General features: G+C 36.7%; 4 protein-coding genes across 4 annotated transcripts; 3 read left to right on the top strand and 1 right to left on the bottom strand.

The window, feature by feature from the left end:
- Positions 1–196: 196 nt before the first annotated feature.
- Positions 197–1,691, top strand: LOC6648912. The gene has a single exon (XM_002071747.3). The coding sequence runs from the start codon at positions 230–232 to the stop codon at positions 1,562–1,564; it is 1,335 nt and encodes a 444-aa protein (XP_002071783.1). The 5' UTR covers positions 197–229; the 3' UTR covers positions 1,565–1,691.
- A 1,339-nt stretch (positions 1,692–3,030) lies between these two features.
- LOC6648913 (nucleosome assembly protein 1-like 1-A) lies at positions 3,031–4,320 on the top strand. The gene has a single exon (XM_002071748.4). It carries the CDS (start codon positions 3,105–3,107, stop codon positions 4,185–4,187), a length of 1,083 nt encoding a protein of 360 aa, XP_002071784.3. The 5' UTR covers positions 3,031–3,104; the 3' UTR covers positions 4,188–4,320.
- LOC6648914 (mediator of RNA polymerase II transcription subunit 22) lies at positions 4,236–4,979 on the bottom strand. The gene is made up of 3 exons (XM_002071749.3): positions 4,825–4,979; positions 4,654–4,755; positions 4,236–4,529 (listed from the first exon to the last, which is right to left on the bottom strand). The coding sequence occupies exons 1-3, from the start codon at positions 4,934–4,936 to the stop codon at positions 4,312–4,314; spliced, it is 432 nt and encodes a 143-aa protein (XP_002071785.1). The 5' UTR covers positions 4,937–4,979; the 3' UTR covers positions 4,236–4,311.
- Positions 4,980–5,376: 397 nt separating this feature from the next.
- LOC6648915 (leucine-zipper-like transcriptional regulator 1 homolog) lies at positions 5,377–9,426 on the top strand. The gene is made up of 6 exons (XM_023178954.2): positions 5,377–6,191; positions 6,467–6,775; positions 6,935–8,044; positions 8,119–8,294; positions 8,354–8,532; positions 8,654–9,426. The coding sequence occupies exons 1-6, from the start codon at positions 5,560–5,562 to the stop codon at positions 9,059–9,061; spliced, it is 2,814 nt and encodes a 937-aa protein (XP_023034722.1). The 5' UTR covers positions 5,377–5,559; the 3' UTR covers positions 9,062–9,426.
- Positions 9,427–23,012: the final 13,586 nt, after the last annotated feature.

Genomic DNA, 23,012 nt, shown 5'->3' on the forward strand with positions numbered 1-23,012 from the left:
TTGAATGGATTGAAGTGGAGTAAAATAAGACTGAGACTGATAAGAAGGCTAACAGGCTTATCATTGGCAAATGACTAAAACAACAACAACAGAAACAATAGGAACAAATCGGCAATCGGCAATGATAGATATCAAAATGAATGCATTGGCTTACCCAATTGTTAAGTAAATCAGTCACGTAAACGTTGCCATTGAGAACGAAGCGCAAAAATAATAATAAGAAAACAAAATGTTTATACTAACCGGCATTTGCTTAGGTCTGGGCATATTCGTGGCCCTCCTTAGCCTGGCCATTCTCATCCTGAGCCGTAAACCTCCATTGATCTTTGGCAAATATCCGCGTAAAGGACTCTTCTACCGTGTCAAATTCGGCATTGCCCTGTTGCTCTTGAAACGTCTGCGTTATCGTATCTATCGACGAAATGAAGAGGTTCTTAGTTCACCCGAGCATTTGGCAAAAATGGATCGTCCCCAGCCGCTGACAAATGATCCGAAAAGCTATGATGTGGTTAGCTTTATGGCTGCCAATGCGAAAGGAGAGAAACTAATGGTCACCCTAGAGCGTCGTCGTCGTGGTGTTTTGAAAGCTGCTCTATATTTGTGGCTACCAGAGGGGGGCCTTTACAGTTTACCCAAACTGCCGGACATGGTATACTTTACCACCGATGACGGCATCGAGGATGGCACCGAATTTCGCGGCGGTGGTTTCCACATATATCCAGAGGAATCTATGCGTACATGGCGCTTAAAATACGACGGACCATTGCGACGACGTGAACACGAGGATCTCGTTTCCGTTAGCCTGGACTTGCGTTTCACTAGTTCTTCGGCTCACTTTGACTACAATAGGGATCTCAGCTCATCGCTAATAGCGGACTCGATTGCCCGCGAGGCCTGGAACGAGAGTTTCTATGGCATGCTCAAGAGTGTTGGACACATTGTGGAGAAGCGTATGCATTATGAACAGAATGGGTTATTGGCCGGTTCCATAGTGCTGGGAGATCGATACCTAAAGTTCAATTCACATGGTTTTCGTGATCATAGTTTTGGTACGGAGCGCTGTCTTAGCTCGATCAATCGTTATGTCTACTTTGCTCTATTCCTCGATGATGGCTCCAGCATGGTTGTTGGTAATCTCAGTCAACCATCCTTCTTCCTGTCATCACTTAAAGTGGGCTATGTCTGTACACCGGATGGCATCTACAAACCCATAACAAGCACCAATTTCGAATTGTATTCGTATGGTGAAAAGGGAATACCGCCAAAGCATCAGAATTTCCTGGTGAATACCGCAGATAGGTCATACCTGGTGCAAATACGTGTCGAGGACTCTGCCCTACGTTATGTCGGTGGCGATTGGGAATCAAAGGTCCACAATCAGTTTGTTTCGTGCACTGTGAATGGCATTAATGGTCAGGGACATGCCGAATATCTCTACAGACACGAAGGTGGCAGACCCGAAGAGGTTGGTGCCCAGGATCCACAATGGTATCAACGCATCAAACGCTATGAGCGTAGTTTGAGCAACATGGAGCATATAGATGAAGGGGACTTTATTTTCTAGACAATAACAAAAGTTTGTGATATATGTATATTCTTCTGTTTTTTTTTTTTTTGTTTGTGTCTAAGCTATTCTATACTAAAAAGTCTGTTTGTAGATTAAGGTGAATTTATGTATTTCGTAAAATAAAAACATAGAAACCCATAAAAATCATTGTTTCGTTTGAAATTTAAGTTTTCGTGCATTGTGCAACACTGTCATTGGCATTGCAATGACGTTTTCTTTCTTTCTGTTGATAAAAACGTCAAAACCAACAAAATGCTTGTCAATTTGCCATATCTTAATTTGCATTTCCTTGAAACTATTTTGGATTTCAATGATTTAGTTGAGATAAGCCTTCAAAAATGGCTTTATCTATCAAGTGTTTGTTTAACATTTTGTTGGACCTCCAACGAATGGCTAGCCCATTCGTTAAGTCATAAAAATTCCTAGAAAATAACTTAATTTACCCACATATAAATTATTAAAAATGAATTAGCATGTGGCTGTACTTTAGCTATTAATGTGGGTGGACAAGGCTTTTGTTCAGGTCGGAGGGAGTCGGAGGGAGAGGAGGAGTACCCATAAACTACATACAATTGCCGGATAAGATTAGGCACGACAAATATTTTGGATTTTCTAACAATAAATATATTCGTATAAAAAAAAAAACGCACACTCAATGCGCTTGCAATTTATTTTCATTTATTTTTTATTGTTTGAAATTTATTGAATCAAAAGACAATAGGCGGGTCTTAACTTATCGGTAGCCCGTCCGTAAATCTTAACTAGGCTAAGGCGAAAGGGGATTAGATTCAGCTGTGTTTGCAAAGCGATAACCAAGCGGCAAGTCACCATTGCCAGGTGCACATGACGTAAAACCTCGGCGAAACAAAGAAAAACCCAGGAACTAGATCGTAGAGCTCACACTATATATCAACAGATTAGTCTCCACAAATCATTAAGACCTACCTCAATTTTAATTTATGACCACATTCTTCAAGTTCCGCATCATGAAATCAGTGTAGATTGTATAAGGCCAACATAATGCCAGGCACATTGTCTTGTTTGTCTGTTCTTTCATAGACTAAAGTCCATTAAAAAATTAAAGAAATTCAAATATCGTTCTCCTATGATAAGATTATCTGACACCGTTAGCCGTCAATCACGTACCAAATGAATATTGAACCCTGATTAGGCATAGAATTGACAACGATGAATAAGAATAATTTTTATTATGTATTTACCCATAATTTTAAGTGATTTTAAATCAGATTTCCGTATATTCATAATGAGAAATTAAATTGTAAGAAGACTCCCTAGAAATAACGGAAAATTTCGTGATAGTGTTGGAAAGGCAACCAAAAGGATCATCGTTAGGTTTTTCACGATTAAAATGATCGAACCATCTAGGGCGAATGGAATTTGTTCAATATTTCCTTGCTGGATGTTTACTTTTTTACTTCAGATAGAAAAAAAAAATAAAGAAAACTTTGTATTGTAAAACAGAAAAACACAAAATTTTAATAAAATTTTTCATCAAGACGAGCAAAATTAACGAAAAATGTATACATTGGAATCGGTAAGGCCGGTGAAATCAGATATTGGTTCCACCGCTTCCGCCGCATCCGGCGTGGCCATGATGCAAGGCAAGGCAAGGTGTCAAAGCCCAAGTCCAAGTGGTCTATCCGATTTGGTGATGTCTCCAGCTGATATGCCGGCCAGAAGCCGTAAGGCTTTTCTGCAGCATATGGTGGATAATCTACCCAAATCGCTGCATAATCGCATTATGGCACTCAAACACAATCAAATGCAGCAGATAAAAATATCCGAGCAATTCTTTCGTGAGGTATACGAGCTAGAGAAGCGTTTCTATGTCCAAAGTTGTGTGCTCTTCGATGCTCGACGCGACATTGTCGACGGTGTTGTGGAACCGCCGGTCACTGAACGCTATTGGCACGAGGAGAGCGACGAGGTGCTTGAGGAGATCAAGGCCACCGAGGAATTCCATCAGTTGATTAAACATTTGCCGCAAATCCCAGAAAATGTAAGGGGCATACCACGCTTCTGGCTAACCGTATTCCGAAATGTGCCTCTAATTTCGGATTTGGTGCAGGAGCATGATGAGCCATTGCTCAGTTATTTGCAGGATGTTCGCATTTCCTATTCGCCAGACAGCTATACCATCAATTTTGCATTTCAACCGAACGAATACTTGCATATGTCCTCGCTGATGCTAACCAAAAAGTATTATCTGCGTCATGAGGCGGACAAGGAATATCCATTTTTGTTCGAGGGACCGGAAATAGTTCGATGCGAGGGCTGTAACATTCATTGGCGCGATGGTTCCAATTTAACATTGCAAACCGTGGAGCACAAACGTTCGCGCAAACGTTCCAGATGTGTGCCCAAAGTGATGCCCCGGGAATCATTCTTTCGTTTCTTTTCACCGCCTCAGGCGCTGGATCTATCGCTGGCCGATGAGAAAACCAAACTGGTCTTGGGCAATGACTTTGAGGTGGGCTATCTGCTGCGTACACAAATCGTACCAAAAGCCATACTCTTCTATACTGGCGACTTAGTTGACAATATGAATGATGAATTATATCCGGATGCAGCTTCAATGTCATCGTCCTCAATGGAATAATATCAACTCGAGACGCACACACATACAAAAACCACAAACCATTGGATGTCTGATGAACACTCAAAATTAATGAACTTAATATTTGTTTCTCAATTAAATACACATACTTATACATATATTCTATCTACTTAAAGATACTAGTATAATATTCCTCTTCCAGATCATACAGATCCATGGCCATTTCATCTCGTAGTTTCATCAACTTTTTATCGCATTCGATTTGTGTGGCTCGGAATAGTTGAGAATTATTTGTGATTGCCTCGTTGACCGAATGAAAGTCATTGAGTATTAAATATTGCTTCAGATCGGCCACCAGTTTCATCAACGATTCTCCGGCTCGAACTGCAAACAGCAGATAGATATATTAGATGGTCAAGTTAAACTGACAAAGTTATTAAAAGCCTCATTCGCATTCTTATTAGATCGGTTAAGATCGGAATGAAGTATTCATTGGATTAACAATTACCCATATTGGCCGCTCTCACTTGCATTTCGAGGGCATCCTGTTCACATTGCGTTGTCCTTGAGATTTGGCTATGACTCTCTTTGCGTGCCAGTTTCAATATTTCTACGAATAAAACATAAAAATGCCTAAATTACATACTTTTACTTTCATAAACTTTTTTACTTTGCTTACCTTCAAAATTCTCCAACATGCTGCGTACATCGTCTTTGAGTCTCGCATTGTAGGATTTTAGTAATGCTTCCTTAGACTGCGGCAATATAGTCGTTCTAGACCCGCTGGCCATTATTTATTGTTTATATATTTTGTTTTGTCTTTTATTTCTACCAAATTAATATTTTGCAAGCGGTGGCCGCTCGTTTTGTTTATGTTTTTCTCATTTGCGCGCTATGCAACACTGGCTGGACATATCATTTGTATACGTTTATGCGTAGACAATGAATGAGAATAATAAAATTTTGTGTTCGATGTTTTTTCTCACAGATGGACAGCAGAGACTCATAAAAAAAATGATAATATGTCTGCAATTACATATATAAGGCCTGTAATATATATGTCGTCAAAATTTTCGTTTGTGAAATTTTGATCCGTCTTTAAAAGTATTTTTTGCATATGTTAAACTCAAGCCTGGTGTAAACATATTTGTTGGTCACACTAATAGTGGCAATTTTATTATGAATAGGGGGCAGTGTATCCGTTAATATGGGGCTGATTTTATCCACCCATTATGGATAATGACAATCCGAACGCCCTCAGCTAGAACAACAGCAAAGAGAGGAAGGAAACAAAATTTTGTTGTTTTATTTAACATTTTAAATATTCGGCCAAGTGTGAAAATCAGTTAATCTGATAGATCGAACAGTCAGCATCATAAGCCAACGAAGGAGATTTTTTAACTGTGATGCTTTAATGCTAAAATCCATTAGCGGAGGCGTTGGAGCGGCCGGAGCAGGAGCAGGAACAGGAGCTGGTGGAAGTGGTGGTGGTGGCGTGAGTGGAGGGGGAACAGGACCAGGAAGTGCTAGTGGCTCTGTGGGAAGTAGTGGTGGTAGTGGCAGTGGCAGCGGTAGCGGTGGCAGTACCCCAGCGAATACAATCTATTGTCCAGCTTGTGTGGCTACCAGCGGTGGCAGCAGCAACGCTGGCTCCATTGGCTCCTCCTACCATCAACAACAGCCGGCTATAGTAGTTTCCGATTCCAAGTCACTGAAAAGGCAAAAGGCTAGAAAAAGTGCCTCATCGGCTGGCTGCCTGGACGCTCAGCATATACGGAATCATTTAAGAATGTCCACATCCAGTTCCATGCGCAGCACGCGCGGTCCCCCATCCACGAATAGTAATTGTAGCAATAGTCTGGCCTATGATTCCACCAGTAATGGCAGCTATGGTAGTGCCACCGGCAGTGGCAACGGCAGCGCCAATGGCAAGGCCATCTCACCTGGCAGTTATAGTTGTAATGCCTTAAATGTTGACTTTAGTTCCTACACTGCGACACATCAATGGACAAGAATGCTGGAATGTGCGGAATTTGTGGGGGCCAAGTAAGTTCAATGACCATTTACATTCTATCCGAATAGACCTAAAGAAAGAGATCATTCATACGGCCAACTATAACATATGCAACTGATTCAGATCTAGTAAATGATTGGTTGGTTCCAAGAGCAATCGGATAACCATAATCTGTCCAAAAAAGACAATGAACATAAGAAAACTTTGTGTACATAAACTAATAGATTTACATACATATATAGATTGCCTATTTATCTCTCTCTCTCTCTCTCTCTCTCTCTCTTCCTCCCTCTCTTTCACTTTACAGACGCAGCAAACATACCGTTGTGGCATACAAGGATGCAATGTTTGTTTTTGGCGGTGATAATGGCAAAAATATGCTCAACGATCTGATACGCTTTGGCGTCAAGGATAAATCATGGGGAAGGGCATGCGCCACTGGAACACCGCCAGCGCCGAGATATCATCATTCGGCTGTTGTCGCTGGCAGTTCAATGTTCATCTTTGGTGGCTACACTGGCGACATTCATTCCAATTCCAACTTGACCAATAAGAATGATCTGTTTGAGTATAAATTTCAGAGTGCCATGTGGGTGGAATGGAAATTCTCTGGAAAGTAAGTGATCAAAGACTAATCAATCAATTCTATTAATTGTACTCTGAAAAGATGGGCGCAACTAGCTTCATCAAAAGTGGCCAGAATACACATTAGTGTTTTGTGGTTTATTTCTATACTTCTGATATTAACTCTTCTATATCGTATCGTTTAACGCAGACAACCTGTGCCTCGTTCGGCCCATGGAGCAGCTGTATATGATAACAAAATGTGGATCTATGCCGGCTACGATGGCAATGCACGACTCAATGATATGTGGACATTGAATTTGACTGGTGAAAATCATCAATGGGAGGAGGTTGAACAACAGGGCGATCGTCCGCCAACTTGCTGCAATTTCCCCGTTGCCGTTGCCCGTGATGCCATGTACGTGTTCTCGGGTCAGAGTGGCTTACAAATAACCAATTCGTTATTCGAATTTCATTTCAAAACCCGCACCTGGCGTCGCATCTCGAACGAACCTGTATTGAGAGGTGCCACGTCGGCACCACCCTCACGTCGCTATGGCCACACAATGGTTCATCACGATCGATTCCTATATGTATTCGGTGGCTCTGCGGACTCGACATTACCGAATGATTTGCATTGCTATGATCTGGACTCTCAGGTTTGGTCCGTAATCCTGCCCGAACAGAATTCAGATGTGCCATCGGGCCGGGTGTTCCATGCATCGGCTGTTATCGGCGATGCGATGTATATATTCGGTGGCACTGTGGACAATAGTGTGCGTCGTGGGGATACCTATCGTTTTCAGTTCTCCAGCTATCCCAAGTGTACATTGCGCGACGATTTTGGTAAATTCTTCCATGAGAAACAATTCTGCGATATACAGTTTGTGGTCGGTGGCCAGGGGGTGAAAATTATGGCTCACATTGCCTTTGTGGCGGCCCGTTCGAAATATTTGCGCAACAAAATATTGGCCGCCCGCGAGGCTCGACAACAGCAAATGGAGAAAGTCTATGGTGTGGGACAGGTGGACGCGCAGGCGCTGAATACCGGAGTGGGCGGCGAACGGGCACCAATGTTGGAGGTGCGATTGGTTCATGCCTCGCCCGAGGCTTTTGATATTATTCTTAATTATATTTACACCGATCGCATAGATCTTGAGGATTCGTATAGTAAGAATATTATAATATTAATAACCGATATCTATCAATTGGCTGGCCTATTCACAATGCCGCGCCTGGCGCACGGCTGTATACAATATTTGGATTATAAGATCAATAAGGTCAATGTTCTCGAGGCTCTTTACAATGCCGATCGCAGCAAGTGAGTTATATACCTATAATTTTGTCTTATCCCACAAGTATACATATATAATAATGATATTTAACTTTCGTTAGCATTAAAATCATCAAAGATCATTGCATGCAATTTATCATAAAAGATGAAAATTTCACCGAAGTGGTTATGTCTAGTGAATTTAGCGATTTGGATAAGCCATTGCTGGTGGAAATTATACGTAAACGTTTACATCCCAGCAAACTGGTAATGGATACCACATACGAATCGAATATAGGTAAGTTTTCTTTAAATGAATGCAATTGACTTGAATTTAAATCATTTCGTTTTGTTTAGGAACCACCTTGGAAATCGATTTGTCCACATTTCTAGAGACAACTGGCAAGGATTTCTGCGATATAAGCCTCATATTAGAGGATCATGTGATACCAGCCCATAAATCTATATTATCAGCACGCTGTACCTACTTCCAGGGCATGTTTCGTTCATTTATGCCACCAGATAATACAGTGAATGTAAGCATTTGACTAAGTTTAACTAATCTACAAGTAGTTTGTAGTCACTTCTGTAGTTCCTCACTGATCCAATGATTCAAGATAGATAGAGTGCTTATGCTTCATATTCATTTTCTTACAGATACAAATTGGAGAAATTTCACCATCACTGGAGGCCTTTCATTCTCTACTGCGTTACATTTATTATGGTGAAACGAAAATGCCACCGCAAGATGCCTTATATCTATTTCAGGCACCTTGCTTCTATGGACTCTCAAATAACCGATTGCATGCATTTTGCAAGTATTCACTCGAGCATAATATCACATACGAGAATGTCTTACAGACATTGGAGGCATCGGATATAACGAAAATCTTTGATATCAAAGATTATGCATTAAAATTGATTGTCAAAGATTTTGCCAAAGTGGCGAGGCTACCAAAAATAGCCAGCCTATCACGTGAACTATTGTTGGAGATAATACGCGCTGTGGCCGATTCGCAAGGCGAGTTTCTAACACGAATCAATATCACCAATACCGATATCTGAAACTTGGTCCTGCTACAGCCGGCATTGCAAGTGTTGCTCGCCTGGTTGCAAATCGGACGTAGCACGTAGAGAGCCAGCAGTAGCCCGTTCCCGCTCCCCATCATGATCACGATCGCCATTGTCACCACAATCCTCTTCCTTCATTATGGTAGCCAATCAAGTCATCAGTACATAAAACTGGTAGTTCGAATCATGCTAATCTCCATAATCTACATAAAACAGAGTTTTATACAGTTGTAATTATTATTATTATTATAGTCCTATGTCTCTCTCATACTTATTTCTACATATACATACAGTATATATACATCTTTAACATATAAATACCTTGTACCTACATACATATATACCCATTGCCCTCAAAACAACATATTTTTCTCAAATTGCTGATATAATTATACCCTTGCAAAAAGGGTATATTCATTTCGTTCAGAAGTGTGCAACGCATAGCAGAAAGCATCTCCGACCATATAAATATATAAATATATAAATATATATATTCTTGATCAGCACGACGAGACGAGTTCAAATAGCCATGTCCGTCCGTCTGGATCCGCGCAAAATCCTCCCAGACCGCAAACAGACAGCTACAAAACTGAAATGTATGTAGGCTTGCACAGGTTGTATATCTCAGATTCAGCCGAATCGGACCACTATATCAGATAGCTCCCATGCAAATGGCAAAGCCACGATCAGTAACTTTTCTCAATAACTTCGTTGTTTTCCAAACTAACAATATTCGTTAGTTTTGTATAACTGTTGATCACTGTACCAAGTTTGATCCATTGTTTGATTCCATGGCTCAAAACCAGTGACTTTTATGAACAACTAAGTTACTTCCTTCGCGATTGTCATAAAAATGTATATATCTCAGTTTAACATAGCTATTAATGACTGCTAAATTTGATCAAGATCGGATGCCTTATTATATAGCTGCCATAAGACAAAGCCTTTTTTCAAGTCGACGGCTATACGTAGGGTAGGAAGAGTAACAAAAAAAACTTGCAAGGGTATACAAACTTCGGCGCAGTCGAAGTTAGTCCCGATCCTCTGGTTTTCTCTTAGTTTTTAGTTTCTAGTTTTTTCTAGTTTCTCCTTTCTAGTTTTTCCTTTTTGTGAAAGTTTATATATCTAGAATATGGCCTCTAATTTAGTTTGAAAATCGTTCATTGCTATGAAGCATCGGTATTCTTTCGTTATTCCTAAAATTAAAATTGAACCCATTTAATTCTTGAGACTAAAGCAGATAATGTGAAATGCACTTCACTTTAAGCTCGACTCTTTTCATGCCCTCATGAGTATATATTGCATTGTAGAATAGTTACCAGCAGTTTGAATCCCAAATGCTTTCTAATAGTCTACCGAAATGTCTAAGCTCAAAGCGAAAGAGAAAATATTAAATATATGCCAAACTTATCCACTAAATATTAATCTCTTCCCTTCCTCTCTCCGCTCTAAGTATATTTTATATACTTTATTTAGTTAATTTAACTTACTATATATATATATATATATACTAGCTATATATAGTCCATAAGTGTTGTCCATGTAATTAGAATGTAAAAACAAACGGATCATCCTCTAACTTTTGTCACATTCAATAACGACCATTCCCCACCCTTCAAACCGACTGCAGAATCTTGTGAAAACAATCGATGTACATGCTATATGTATGTACATACATATACACTAAACAGTGAGTCAGCAAAGTATGTCAACTCAATCAATGGATGGCAATAATTATAAATTCTATAATATATATAAAATTTCCACAAACAAACCAGGTAGTTAATGGTCCAAATTTTAAAATTGAAGTCCAATGAAATGTTTTTGTTTTCATTTTGAGAGTTGTCTAGCATTAAATGGTTTATTTCTGTAGAATTTGTGTGCCACCTTGTGGAAATGGATAATACTTTAATGACTCACTTGTTTTTGGTTGACGTGGGAAAAGGAACTGTCAGAAAATCACCTCAACGAGAAGTTAAATTAAAGACGCACTCAAGGAAAATAACAGCAATAGTTAAAACAGTTAACGTTTAAATAGTAGGACAAAAGAACAAAATGCTAAGAAACAAACAAAATACAAATAAATATTAAATATGTATAATTACTACATGATATTATATTACGTCAATTGTTAAAAAAAGAAACAAAAACCAAACAAAACAAAATCTTTCGTTTTTCGTTCTCGTTAAGCAAACAAAATTGTTGACCAAAATTGTGATATCTGTTTCTCTTCTGTTTTCTTTTTGTTTTGTTTTGTTTTTCTTTAATTTCGTAAATTTTCATCAATTTCTATTTAGTTGATTTATGCAGTATTTTTTTTGTATGTGTTTTTCTTTTGGTTTTTGTATTTTCATTTAATTTTAATTTTTTTTTTAGTATTAGGAATAAATTTATTTCTGTCTTAATCTTATTAAGGATAAAATAACAATATAAATATTATATACAAATTATATTAAAATATATATACATATATATACATACATACAATAAACATTACAAAAAATAAATTAAATTAGAGATTAGACTTTGCAATTTAAAATGAATTTTGTGATACCCTTTTTTGGAGACAAAACATTTGGATTAAAAGGGTATGTTCGAATCAATCGTTCTGTCAATTTCAGATTCAGACTAAAACTCTGGGCAAGTTTTGTTCAACAATTGTCTAGGGTACAGATAATTTCGGTTTGAACGAAATGAAAAGCTGCATAAGAATGGAAATTGTTCAGTCAAAGTAAAAACTTTTCCTCTTCCGTTTAGGGGGGGACAAAACTTCAAAATGAAATTAAAACAAAACAAAAACCGTAAAAGTCGACAAGGACAAAGACCTCAAGGATACATACACACACACACACACACACACAGACACACACTCGCATCAGTATGAAAAGTCCTTGTTGCTTATCAAATGCAAATTACCAAATCAAATATGCCAAGTGAGGAGAGGGAAAGGCTAAAGGGCAAAGGAACTCCAACTATAGGACTCCGTAACAGGGAAAGGCCAACGGACAATTGAATTTATTGGCCTAAAATAGACGAACATGCTAAATTATTTGAAAACTAGCATATGAATATGAAACGCAAACCAGTTTCCCCAAGGACCCGAAGGATGGAGACCAGACCATCTCTTTACTTTGGTGCTTCCAAATTGAAGTTACACATTACAGTAGGATGAGGTCGATGCATATTTATGAAATGGTCAAGTGACACCAATTTCTTTGGCAATGCATGTTGGACCAGATAATGGCAATAAAAGCTAGTCTCTACTTCCCCTCACCCTGACCTCATTACACATGTACATATCTAGGATATTCCCAGGCTAAGCGTTAGAGCCTCTTCTGTCTATTAACTAGGAGTCGCATTCTGAATGCGTAAGTATATTCCATTTAAATTTCGATATCACTTTACTCATCTAAAAATCAAATTATTCATTTAACAAATCGGAAAGTTATCGTAAATTCAGTGCCGAATTCGATTAGGGTCTTCATTATACCCTTGCAAAAAGGGTATATTAATTTTGGTCAGAAGTGTGCAACGCATAGAAGGAAGCATTTCCGACCATATAAAGTATATATATTCTTGATCAGCATGACGAGACGAGTTCATATAGCCATGTCCGTCCGTCTGTCCGTCCGTCTGGATCAACGCAAACTCCTCCTAGACCGTCAGAGTTACATACTGCAGGCGTTGTATATCTCGGATTCAGCCGGATCGGATCACTATATCACATAGCTCCCATACAAATGGCAAAGTCACGAACTGTGACTTTTCTTAATAACTTCGTTATTTTCTGAGCTATTGTCATAAATACACATATAAACGACTGTGCCAAATTTGATCAAGATCGGCTGACTATATCATATAGCTCCCATAGGAACGATCGTTCGAAAACAGTGACTTTTGTCAATAACTTCGTCACTTTTGACGCGATTGCTTTCAAATTAAACATTTGTTAGTTTAATATTTCTGTTAGTGACTGTGCCAAATTTGATAAGGATCGGGTAACTATATCATATAGCTCCCATAGTAACGATCGGTGGAAAACAGTGACTTTGATCAATATCTTAGTTTTTTCCTATGATAAGATTGTTGGCCGTTCTTTTGCAAATATTAGCCTTTTTAAACGTTTTTCCACTTTGATGGCTATAGGTAAAGAAAGAGTTACCAAAAAAGTGGCAAGGGTATACAAACTTTGACGCGGTCCAAGTTAGCCCCGGCCCTGTGGTTTTTTAGTTTTTATTGACATTTTTTTTCAAAAAGATTAAAGAAAACATATTTGTTCTATTATGAACTTGATTGATTTGCCGATATTTTGATTTTTATTTGATTCAAAGAGTAAAAACCAGTCGAGTGGAAATTCTTTTTAAGACAATTTTCGAAGGATATCGAAATATATTTTGGATTATATTCGAATGGCAATTCACATTATTATCTGTATCAGAATATGTACATCTATCTGTATTTAGCACATAGTAACAAAATAAGTTTGATATTTTAGCATCTTTTGGTAAGTACCAAGATGCGGATTAGGGGGCATTAAGGAAACATACAAAGAAGTTTTAGGATATTCTGTGGATAAAAAAAGCCTTAGAACAATTTTTACGTTACAAGGCATACGAAGAGTTGCAAATTTGTTGCAAATAAAAAATACTTGAGAGAACTTGCACAAAAGGCGAGCAGGTTTTTCTCTATTTCTATTTCAAAAGCCACCAAGTAAAATAGTTCCTTTTTTCTAAACTTTTTAAAATTGCAATGGCCTTACCATCACCATCCACTTCAAAGCTAAAACTAATTGGGAATTCCAACTAAATTAAGCGAAAAAGAAAGGCAAAGTCTAGCACGCTTAGCACCCATAAGCACAGCCACTTGGTCAATGATCTTGTTAAAGTAAAGTGGGACTACCAATGAATAAATGTTAAAGTAAATATTTTTAACAAAAAATAATTATTATACGTCTAACAATAAGTCTTAAAATGTTGTTTAGTAAATTGAGAACTTGTATTAATTGAAGAACTTAAATTTCCGAATACGAGTGCGAGTTTTACTTGGTTTAGCTTTCTTTTGAATTGAACTTGTATGACGCTTTAAAGTTACTTGCCTTTGTGAATGTATTCATGCAATGCTCTAGAGTCTAGAGCTTACATACATAAGTAATTTTTTGGCAGTGTAGATTCAATTTGTCAGGTATGAGTATATTTATAGGTACAGTTCTAGCATAGCGAAAGCTCATGTGACATTCATTTCAAGGACACATCCATTAAACTTTTCAACACTTTCGAAATGGAAAGGTTAAAGTTCATAGTAGCAGCAATTGTAAAATGTCATGTCAGTCAGTTTTGATTATTAGGCCAAAATGAGCTTTGGCCTTTTATTTAAATAGGCTTTGCCTTTTAACCCTAATTCACTTTAACTTTTATCCCCTTTCAGCTAACAACATGCCAGCCATCAGGCGATATGCTGACTGTGTGTGTGTGTGCTTTATGAGCCAAATGATTGGCTGCTTAAAGAAAGTTCCTTTACAGAGGCTAAGAATGATTGCATAAGTTGAAATTTAGGAAATTCAAGAAAAACCTTATATAAATGTTACCTTATATTTCAAAAAGAAAACCCAGTTTTCCGAGAACAAAGTATTGTATGTTTAACATCAACAAATAAATTAGGGAGATGAAGCTAAAGCTATGACTAGAAAGCAACGTTTTATTCCTCGAAAATCACCGACACGAAAATCTCTGTTCGAATTAATGTTAAATAACTTATAAAGTGCAGTCAAGTGCTTAATTGCATTTCGCTACCATCAACTAATCTATCGATATGGGCGATTATAATCCATTATAATGCCATCGTTTTGGTGTGTGAAATTGTTGTTTTTGGTTATTTTGTTGCTTTTGTCTTTTGTCTGGTCTGGGAGCCAATTAAATTGCAATTGAAAGGCCAGGTGGACTAACCGAAAGCCAAACGAGACACACAGTGCGCAAACGAGGGGTAAAAAGAGCTTTGGGGCAATTTTTTTTAATTAAACTTGGCCCAAACTGGCCTATACACATATGCTATATGTACGTGTACTCAATGGGAAATTGATGTCTTTAATCAGTCCATGAGCTACTTTAATTACACTTTATGAAGAGAGAAAGAGACCGAAAGAGACAGAGGGGGATCCTTAAACGGAATTGGTCAAAAAAGGAAAAGAATGGAACAAAAAAACTTTTGCACAAATGCCACAAGTCAATTTGGCCCTCAACCCCCAATCCTTAGGGTTAACCCTTTTTCTTTTTTCTGTTCGTTTTTTTTTTTTTGCTTTTGCTTCAATTGCCATGAAATTTATGGGCCGTCGCTCAGCATGAGAACTTGATAGGCATAAATCCACATTGAAACGGATATTAAAAAGCATGAAACGAGCCAATCTCATTCCCCCCACCCTGCCCAAACAACTTTTATTTATATATACATATACATCTATATGTGAACTATATATGTATTATATAGCTGATTGACTTCGATCTGCCTTGTATTTGGCTTTGTTTGGCTTAAATTATGAACTTATAAATTGACAGCCAGGACCAGGACCAGGACCAGAACCATTGCCAGGGCCATGAAATTGAGTGAAGAAGGAAAAACGAAGGCGAAAGTTTTCGATGTGGGAAGGAGAAAAACAAGGGGTTTTCTTTCCTTTCCTTATCACATATAATTGACATTTAGAAAAGAGATAATTCTAAATTCTATTCAATGTAAAAGAACTTTAAGTTTAAAGTTAATTCTCATGGGTGAAACCTTTTATATGACAGGCTATGAAACTAAGAAATTGTCATCCTTTAAGGTCTTCTTGGAATTTCCTTTTAACTTGACTTTAATAAGTTTTGGAAAAATTCTTATATTTGCTTTAACCAGTGGCAATTTTAATTATTTTGCACTTTCATTTCTATTTACTTCGACCTTTTCGTCCTTAGGTTTTCTTTTTTGTGTTTTTGACGCGCACAGCATCCATCCATCATTGCATGGGGCTGTCATCTGTTTAGTGCTTCATCTTCATCTATTCTCTCTTATTTCGAATTTCATCTTGAATCAATTTGGTTGTCATAGAGCAAAGAATAAGCCATGTATGTATGTGTGCATACGTTCCAGTTGTAGATGTACCACTCCACACGGTTACACAAATATCATTGGCGTTAATCCTTTTCTACATCATCAACCAATTTCATCAAATAAATCTAAAGTGATTTGTATTTGTCACACAGTTTTCAACTGTTTTTCGCCTTGTTGCCTTTCTCAGTGCCAGTGCCAGTTCCTGTGCCACGCTTCGTCTGCTTTTAAACGGTGTAGCATTTTTTTCCTTCTACTTTCTTCGTTCCCCTTTCATTTTTAGTTTTTCTTTCCGCCTGTTGTTGTTGCACTCGCTGATTGACTGCCAGTGCAGAAGGTGGAAGTAGCAGGAGGAGGAGCAGGAGAAAGCCATCATCCTCAGTGCCATGGCACCCAGACATGAGAGAAGTCTTTTGGTGAGCATTTTGGTTGCTTGTTTGTTGTTGACTTTGCAACAATTTTCTCATTTAATGCCTTGGCAAACGACGTTCGTATCGATGGTTGCGGCTTTGGTTATATTTTCTTATCCACATCCCGATGGCGATATATTCTGGTATTAAGATTTTCCTCTCTTGATCAACATCTCGAATTATAGTATACTTTTTGGGGCTGTGAAAAGTGTTTAAATTTCGTGAAAAGTTTTATAACAGGCATTTAATCACTTTAATAGCAAAATGATGATAATATTTTCAAAATGATTTCAATTTTCTTCAAAGAATTTCAAAGGCATCGTCGAAATGGTCAGAAATGGTTCTTCTAGAGGCAAAATACTTTTTTTTATGAGTCATATTGGGTTGGAATTATTATCCTATTAAAAAGTGTAAATATTTATTTTTTTCTGAAATTTTAGAAAAGTAATTCTTATTTACTATTTTTAAACAATTTTTACAAGTTAAATTAATGATATCGACATAAACTCTTGTTTATAAAAATAAGAAATCATAAAATCCCATTAACTTAGTTTAATTTCTTATTTACTACATTTGAAAAAGGTCGACAATATTATTTAATGTAAAATGTAATCAAAGGCAAAAAAGTTTAAAAAAAATCGAAAATTTCATGTTTTATTTTTCTGTAGCTTCGACAGCTTTAGGTATAGGAAAAATGAATACGTTAGTTGATGGGGTGATATTTTCTCCGACTAACCAAAAATTGTGAAGATTCGGATCAGCGATTTTCAAGGTGTGCCTTAATAATTGTCTAATAAAAAAGACTTTAACCTCTAGAAGAATATTTATGGATGAGCTGGCAATTTCCATTCTTGTTTTGACCCATCAAAATCCACTAATGACCCTGTAGTACTGGCGGTGGCGATTGGCCATGATTGAACTGCTTACAGCATTACTTCCCACATGGGTGCTTACCAGACCGACCCATAGCTTACCATGGAACGCCGAACCGCCAATCTAGCTACTTAGTTAGTTTCTACATGGCTACTAACTCCACTGACTCTTTGATAATCGAAAAAGGAACGAATAGAACAAAGCATACGAATATTAAAAGATTAAAACAAAAAATTATTTCAGTCCTCGATAGTTATTCAAGCAACTAAAGAACGAGGATCCGGATTTGAGTTCCAGGCTAGATTTTCGTCTAATCTGAAGGCGATAGTTGCTAGTATAAAAATTAGCTAGGTTGAAAGTTGTACAAATATATCCTATGGAAGAAGGGAAGATACATTAGAAGGTGACAATGAAAACAGTATAGAAATAAATGTCATGCAATTGCAATTCCCATTATTCCCAAGGTTTGACTTATAGAAATAAACTTGAAAATGAAGACACGGAACATAAAGAAAATTAAAACATTTGAATTAAATAAATACAATTTAAGCAGTCCTAGTGTATGGATGTAGTTTTCGTCTAAGCCGAAGGCCTTAGTAGCCAGTGCTTGTAAAATATAGTTAGGTTGATAGTTTATAACTATATCCTATACTTTAATAATAATAAATTGTAAAAATGCAATTTAAATTTCAAATAATTCAAATAAAATAAACATTTTTTTTATTTCGTTTCTTCATTTATTGTGTGGGTACTCCTACGATCACCGCTTTTATAGGTACCGCTAGCATGAACAACAATGATTATAACTGTGGTATAACAGTTATTTACAAGTATAACAGCCATATGAAATCATATTATATTGACGATTCAATTAAAAAGAATTGTAAGCTTTGCTGGTTGGAGCAACAGTCGTATGACAGTAGTATAACAATCGTATAACAGTCGTATAACAATTGTATAACACTCGTAAGCCAGTCGTATAACAGCTTTAAGACAGTAGGGACTCAGAAAATTTGTAGTACAACAGTTTCAAACATGTAATACAGTCCCATTTGACCCAAGGGCAATATAATAAAGACGTTACAAAACTCTTGATATAAGTTTAACTGGTTATATAACAGTTCTTGGATAGTATAACAGTAATAGTACAACATGGCCCACATATTTGATTTCTAAAGAGAACACAATTATTTACATCAGTATAACAGTCATCTTCTGGCAATAAATTAGTGAATTGTTGGTCTTAAAGTCGCTTGAATATATGTATATTTATTTACTTATACGTAATATTTTCGAATTGGGTCACTCTCCTCAGCTCCGACTTCTTTTACAAAAATTCTTCACTCGCTGGCCCTCCCCCACAGGCAGTTGAACTCTTTTGGCCTTTTGTCCAACGACTTTTGAATTATGTGAGAAATCTCTAGCTTATGCCTACCAGTCGTGCCCCCCCTCCCCGCGAAACACTTGTATGTATAATGTTGGTTTTGGCTTTTTATTTGTTCTTGTTTTTTATTTTTGTTTTTGATATAATCGTCGAGGCATATAAATCTCAAGACCTGCCCGGCGGCTGCAATTTACGGCCTGGGTCGTAAATTTTTATAAATGTCCTTGTAAATAAACTCACAAATATGCTGATTTAGCATATTTTCTCTTCTATATACGAATACGGGGAGTAACAAAAGGTACATACATACATATATGTATACAATTGTATGTGTCTGGAGGGGGCGTGGCATATATATGTATGTCTGTGGTTTATGCCATCTCTGTGTGTGTGTGAGCCGTGTGTATGGCAGTTTTATTGCTCAAAGTTTTTATTTTCTCCTAATGTTTAATGTCAGAGCATATTAGGCTAGTAATAGGAAATGGCCGAAATGCAAAATTTATTTGGCATTCATATATTTTTATTTAATTTTAGTGTATTAAATTTACCAAGATGAACTTATTTGTTTTGATGTCTCTTCTTACTGGGTATCGGCTGGGTCTATATGTTAATTGATTATTATTCGGTTTTGTTTTATATTTTTTACTGTATAATATTTTATTTGTCGTGTTGCCCCCTCAAGGGACACAGAAAAAACCGAAAATTTTATTTCATGTTGCATTAACTTTTGTTTCGACTTTTCGAATCGCATAAACAAAAGGCTCACATATGTGTCTACACACACACACACACACGCACACACACATATATTTGCACATATTCCATATTCTGTGTGTAATAAAATTTATGCGCGAGACAATGAAAAAGCATTTTAAATATTTGATAAACCAGCCAAAATTATAACAAACCGACAAGCTGCAGAAAGCAATATTAATAGAGAATATCTATGCAGAAGTTTGATCAGAAAACCTAAAATGTATAAAAAAGTTTACTCAATTCACTTAAAGGTTTTTTGTAAATGTCCCTGAAAAACAGGAAACTCAATCTAGTTGCGGTTATAGGCATATTATATGGCAGAAATTAAAACCCAATATTATGCAACTGCCACATCACATATTTGCTTTTTAATGAATTTCATCTAGTGCTTAGTACAAACATTTTTGGCACAGTGACCTTTGACAACCTATAACATACTTTAGGGGAAGAATTTCCTATAAAACGCCTTTAGACCTAATCGAACTTACATTCAGTTTTGTCTATATCATATCGTCAACGTTAAAACCTGGTTGAAAATTTCGCCAAAGTGGAGTAAAGAAAGCCAAAGCTTTTAATACTAGAGCACTTACATCTTTTGTGGATATCCTTACAGTTTGTTATTGAATATCTCTCCACGATACGTCAACTCCTACAGAACAAGTAGAACCATGCCCTGCACTCCGACCAACTATGATGCAGCAAGACGAGATACCAATACCAGAAACCGTTGAATGAGTTCTGAAAACAGACGCATCCCATAACCCTAAGAAGAACATTGTGGCCCATTTGAATCCACACTATCCACATGTTCCATTAATGACTTCCCATACCTAGAGTAAGCATTTTAACGCTTGAACCAATACTAACTTCCTATCACATAGCATAATCACTTTTTCATTCACCTTTGTAACCCACCCGTTTCTGCTGATTTCACCGGAAGAGCGACCTACTCTCAACATCGGCCACAGTACGATTAATAGACGTTGATCAGCCCTCTTGAGGTATATTTAAGGACCCGAGCCTCTTCCTCTGGAAGAGCCGCAGTCTTAGTTTAGTCGGAACCAGAAGTACATCTAATTGTAAGTGATAAATAAACGAATTATAACTTTATAATCAAAGCTTCTGTGTAATTAAGTAATGTCACAGCCCGACATGGAGACACGTATGATAGACTCGTAACTGGCTCCCGAGCGGAGACCAGACTCGTATCCATGGACCAGACTTAAGACTCGTAACTTACATATGAAAGTACCTACATTATATAATTTTCTCAAAGTTTATGTATTTTATTTTAGACACTCTCTTTAAAATGTATATGTATATCGGATAGTGTTGATTAAGTGACTGATAAGTCGAAGCCTTCTGGTTAGTTTCAATAGATTGACAGGTCAGGTGTCAGTTGTAGCCCTGGCATTTACCTGCCACAGAATGACAACTGAAATGTAATATGGAATATTGAGTTTGCAGGATGATTAGCATCTTTGCCTGAACAACATGTTTATGTTTAAATGTTGGGAACTATCATCAGATGAGTTCCTATATAAGGAGAAGCATTGGGCTAGAAAGCTCAGACAATAACTCCGAGTGGAACCAACAACACAGTATTTATAAGTAAAAGTAAAAGTATAAATTAAGGAAGTGCCACTAAAATAAAATGAAGAGTGAGCAGAACAAAAATATTATTATGGAGGACTCTACAACATACATATATGTACATGTAAAAGATAAATTATAATAGAAGAAACTTTTATCAGATTTAGGGCCAATGCCATTTTCAGAAAACTGGTCAAAAATTATATTTTGATTTTTTCACATTATATTACTAAAACTCTATTTCTAGATCATTGGTATCATCAAAAATCAAAAATGATGTTTTTTAACGGAGCAAAAGGACCTACGAATTATCTCGTAGTAGGTATGTAGGTAATTTTTTTACTAAAAAAACAGAACGATATAACTCGTAGTTGGCTTCCTGGAAGGGATATCACACTACGAGTTATATCGTAGTTGGCAGTCAAGTTAAGGTCAGTCAGTTAAAGAGAGGTATAATTAAAATTAATCCCAACTAATGTTGAAAGAATTTCGACTTGTATTGGCTGACTTTTCATTTTGATGTATTATTTAATATATATACATATATACTAACTGTTTACTATATATTTATTTTTATTACATTAACATATTCTCCTAGTATGTTTACAATTTCTACGGTGTGGTATGTATTTGATTATTTTAGAATTGAATTATTATAGGGATGTTTTCAGGGGTTGGGTTTGAGAGGATTGCTATGGGACATTGTTTATTAAATATTTGTTTTCTTAGGTAGGATGTTGCGGGCAGTTTTTAAGCATGTATTCTATGTTTAAGTAGGATTTTGAATTGCAATTTGGGCAGAGTGTAATGTCGTTGGGCTTGATATAGTGCTCGTGTGTGTCCTATCAGATATATTATTATCTCTCATAGTCCGAGATTGTGTTGAGAAATATATTGGATTTGATTCAATTTTGTAGTTGTTTTTAAGCAGTACATTTTATTTAGCAAATAAAAGGAATTGTATTTCACTTAGCTCAAGAACTAAGAAGTTATAGGTATGCGAAAATCATGAAAAGCTTCTGAAAATAGTAGACTGAATGATATTATTAAGAATCTTTAATAGTTATGTATGTAGGATCTGAGTATGACCATAAGGGGAGTAACATTTTTAAACCAAACTCGATTAGATATTCCATCAATAAGTTCGAGGAGAAGGTAAAAAGACCAATTCGAAGTCTGCCATATAAAATATTTTAAATATCTTTCATTTCACTACTGACTTTAAAGGGATAAAGCTGCTGCAGTTGTTCTTGTTGTCTACTTACATACATATATTTATTATTCCTGTAGGAATTAATCCAATTTCCTTTCATATTCCCAACATCTCTTCCATTCTTCTTTTCGCCACTGATGTTGCTTTAGTTTCATGTGATGCGTGTGCACTTGACATTTTCAATTTGCTGACTTGGCGCTTCGTGAAGGAGGAAAGGACCTAAATGATTCGGGGAGGGGTCGAAATATGGATTACAATGTTAACTAAAAATGTTGCTAAAGTGAAATTTAGCTTTTGCTAAAGCTCATTTGTCAGTGGACCGCCCGTGTGATTAATGCGTTTCTTACTTCTTTTCCTTATCCATTGTTTAACGTTTGTTTAGCTATTTATTTTCGTTTTTTCTCTGTGTTTACCTCCATGCAACCCCACAAAGTATGCAACACTTTTGTGCATTTACCATTTCAATTTTTCGAAAAATTTACAAAAGCACTAAAATGTTTTGAAAGACAGCATATTAGTGCAACATAATCATATATATTGGTTATAGAAAAATGAATCTTGATCCATAAATCGTTGTTTAGTATAGGACAAAAGCTTGAGACATCGTTTATTTTACCTTAAATTCAGATTTTATTTAATTTT

The sequence above is a fragment of the Drosophila willistoni genome, assembly GCF_018902025.1.
Source record: "Drosophila willistoni isolate 14030-0811.24 chromosome XL unlocalized genomic scaffold, UCI_dwil_1.1 Seg141, whole genome shotgun sequence".
Lineage (NCBI taxonomy): Eukaryota > Metazoa > Arthropoda > Insecta > Diptera > Drosophilidae > Drosophila > Drosophila willistoni.

Excerpts from the sequence above, each read along its gene's own strand:
- LOC6648913 (XM_002071748.4), top strand. The coding sequence starts at position 3,105 with ATGTATACATTGGAATCGGTAAGGCCGGTGAAATCAGATATTGGTTCC.
- LOC6648914 (XM_002071749.3), bottom strand. The coding sequence starts at position 4,936 with ATGGCCAGCGGGTCTAGAACGACTATATTGCCGCAGTCTAAGGAAGCA. Across the intron at positions 4,756-4,824 it reads CATGTTGGAGAATTTTGAAG|AAATATTGAAACTGGCACGC; the intron begins GTAAGCAAAGTA and ends TTTTATTCGTAG. Across the intron at positions 4,530-4,653 it reads AGTGAGAGCGGCCAATATGG|TTCGAGCCGGAGAATCGTTG; the intron begins GTAATTGTTAAT and ends TGCTGTTTGCAG.
- LOC6648912 (XM_002071747.3), top strand. The coding sequence starts at position 230 with ATGTTTATACTAACCGGCATTTGCTTAGGTCTGGGCATATTCGTGGCC.
- LOC6648915 (XM_023178954.2), top strand. The coding sequence starts at position 5,560 with ATGCTAAAATCCATTAGCGGAGGCGTTGGAGCGGCCGGAGCAGGAGCA. Across the intron at positions 8,295-8,353 it reads CACATACGAATCGAATATAG|GAACCACCTTGGAAATCGAT; the intron begins GTAAGTTTTCTT and ends CGTTTTGTTTAG. Across the intron at positions 8,533-8,653 it reads CACCAGATAATACAGTGAAT|ATACAAATTGGAGAAATTTC; the intron begins GTAAGCATTTGA and ends ATTTTCTTACAG.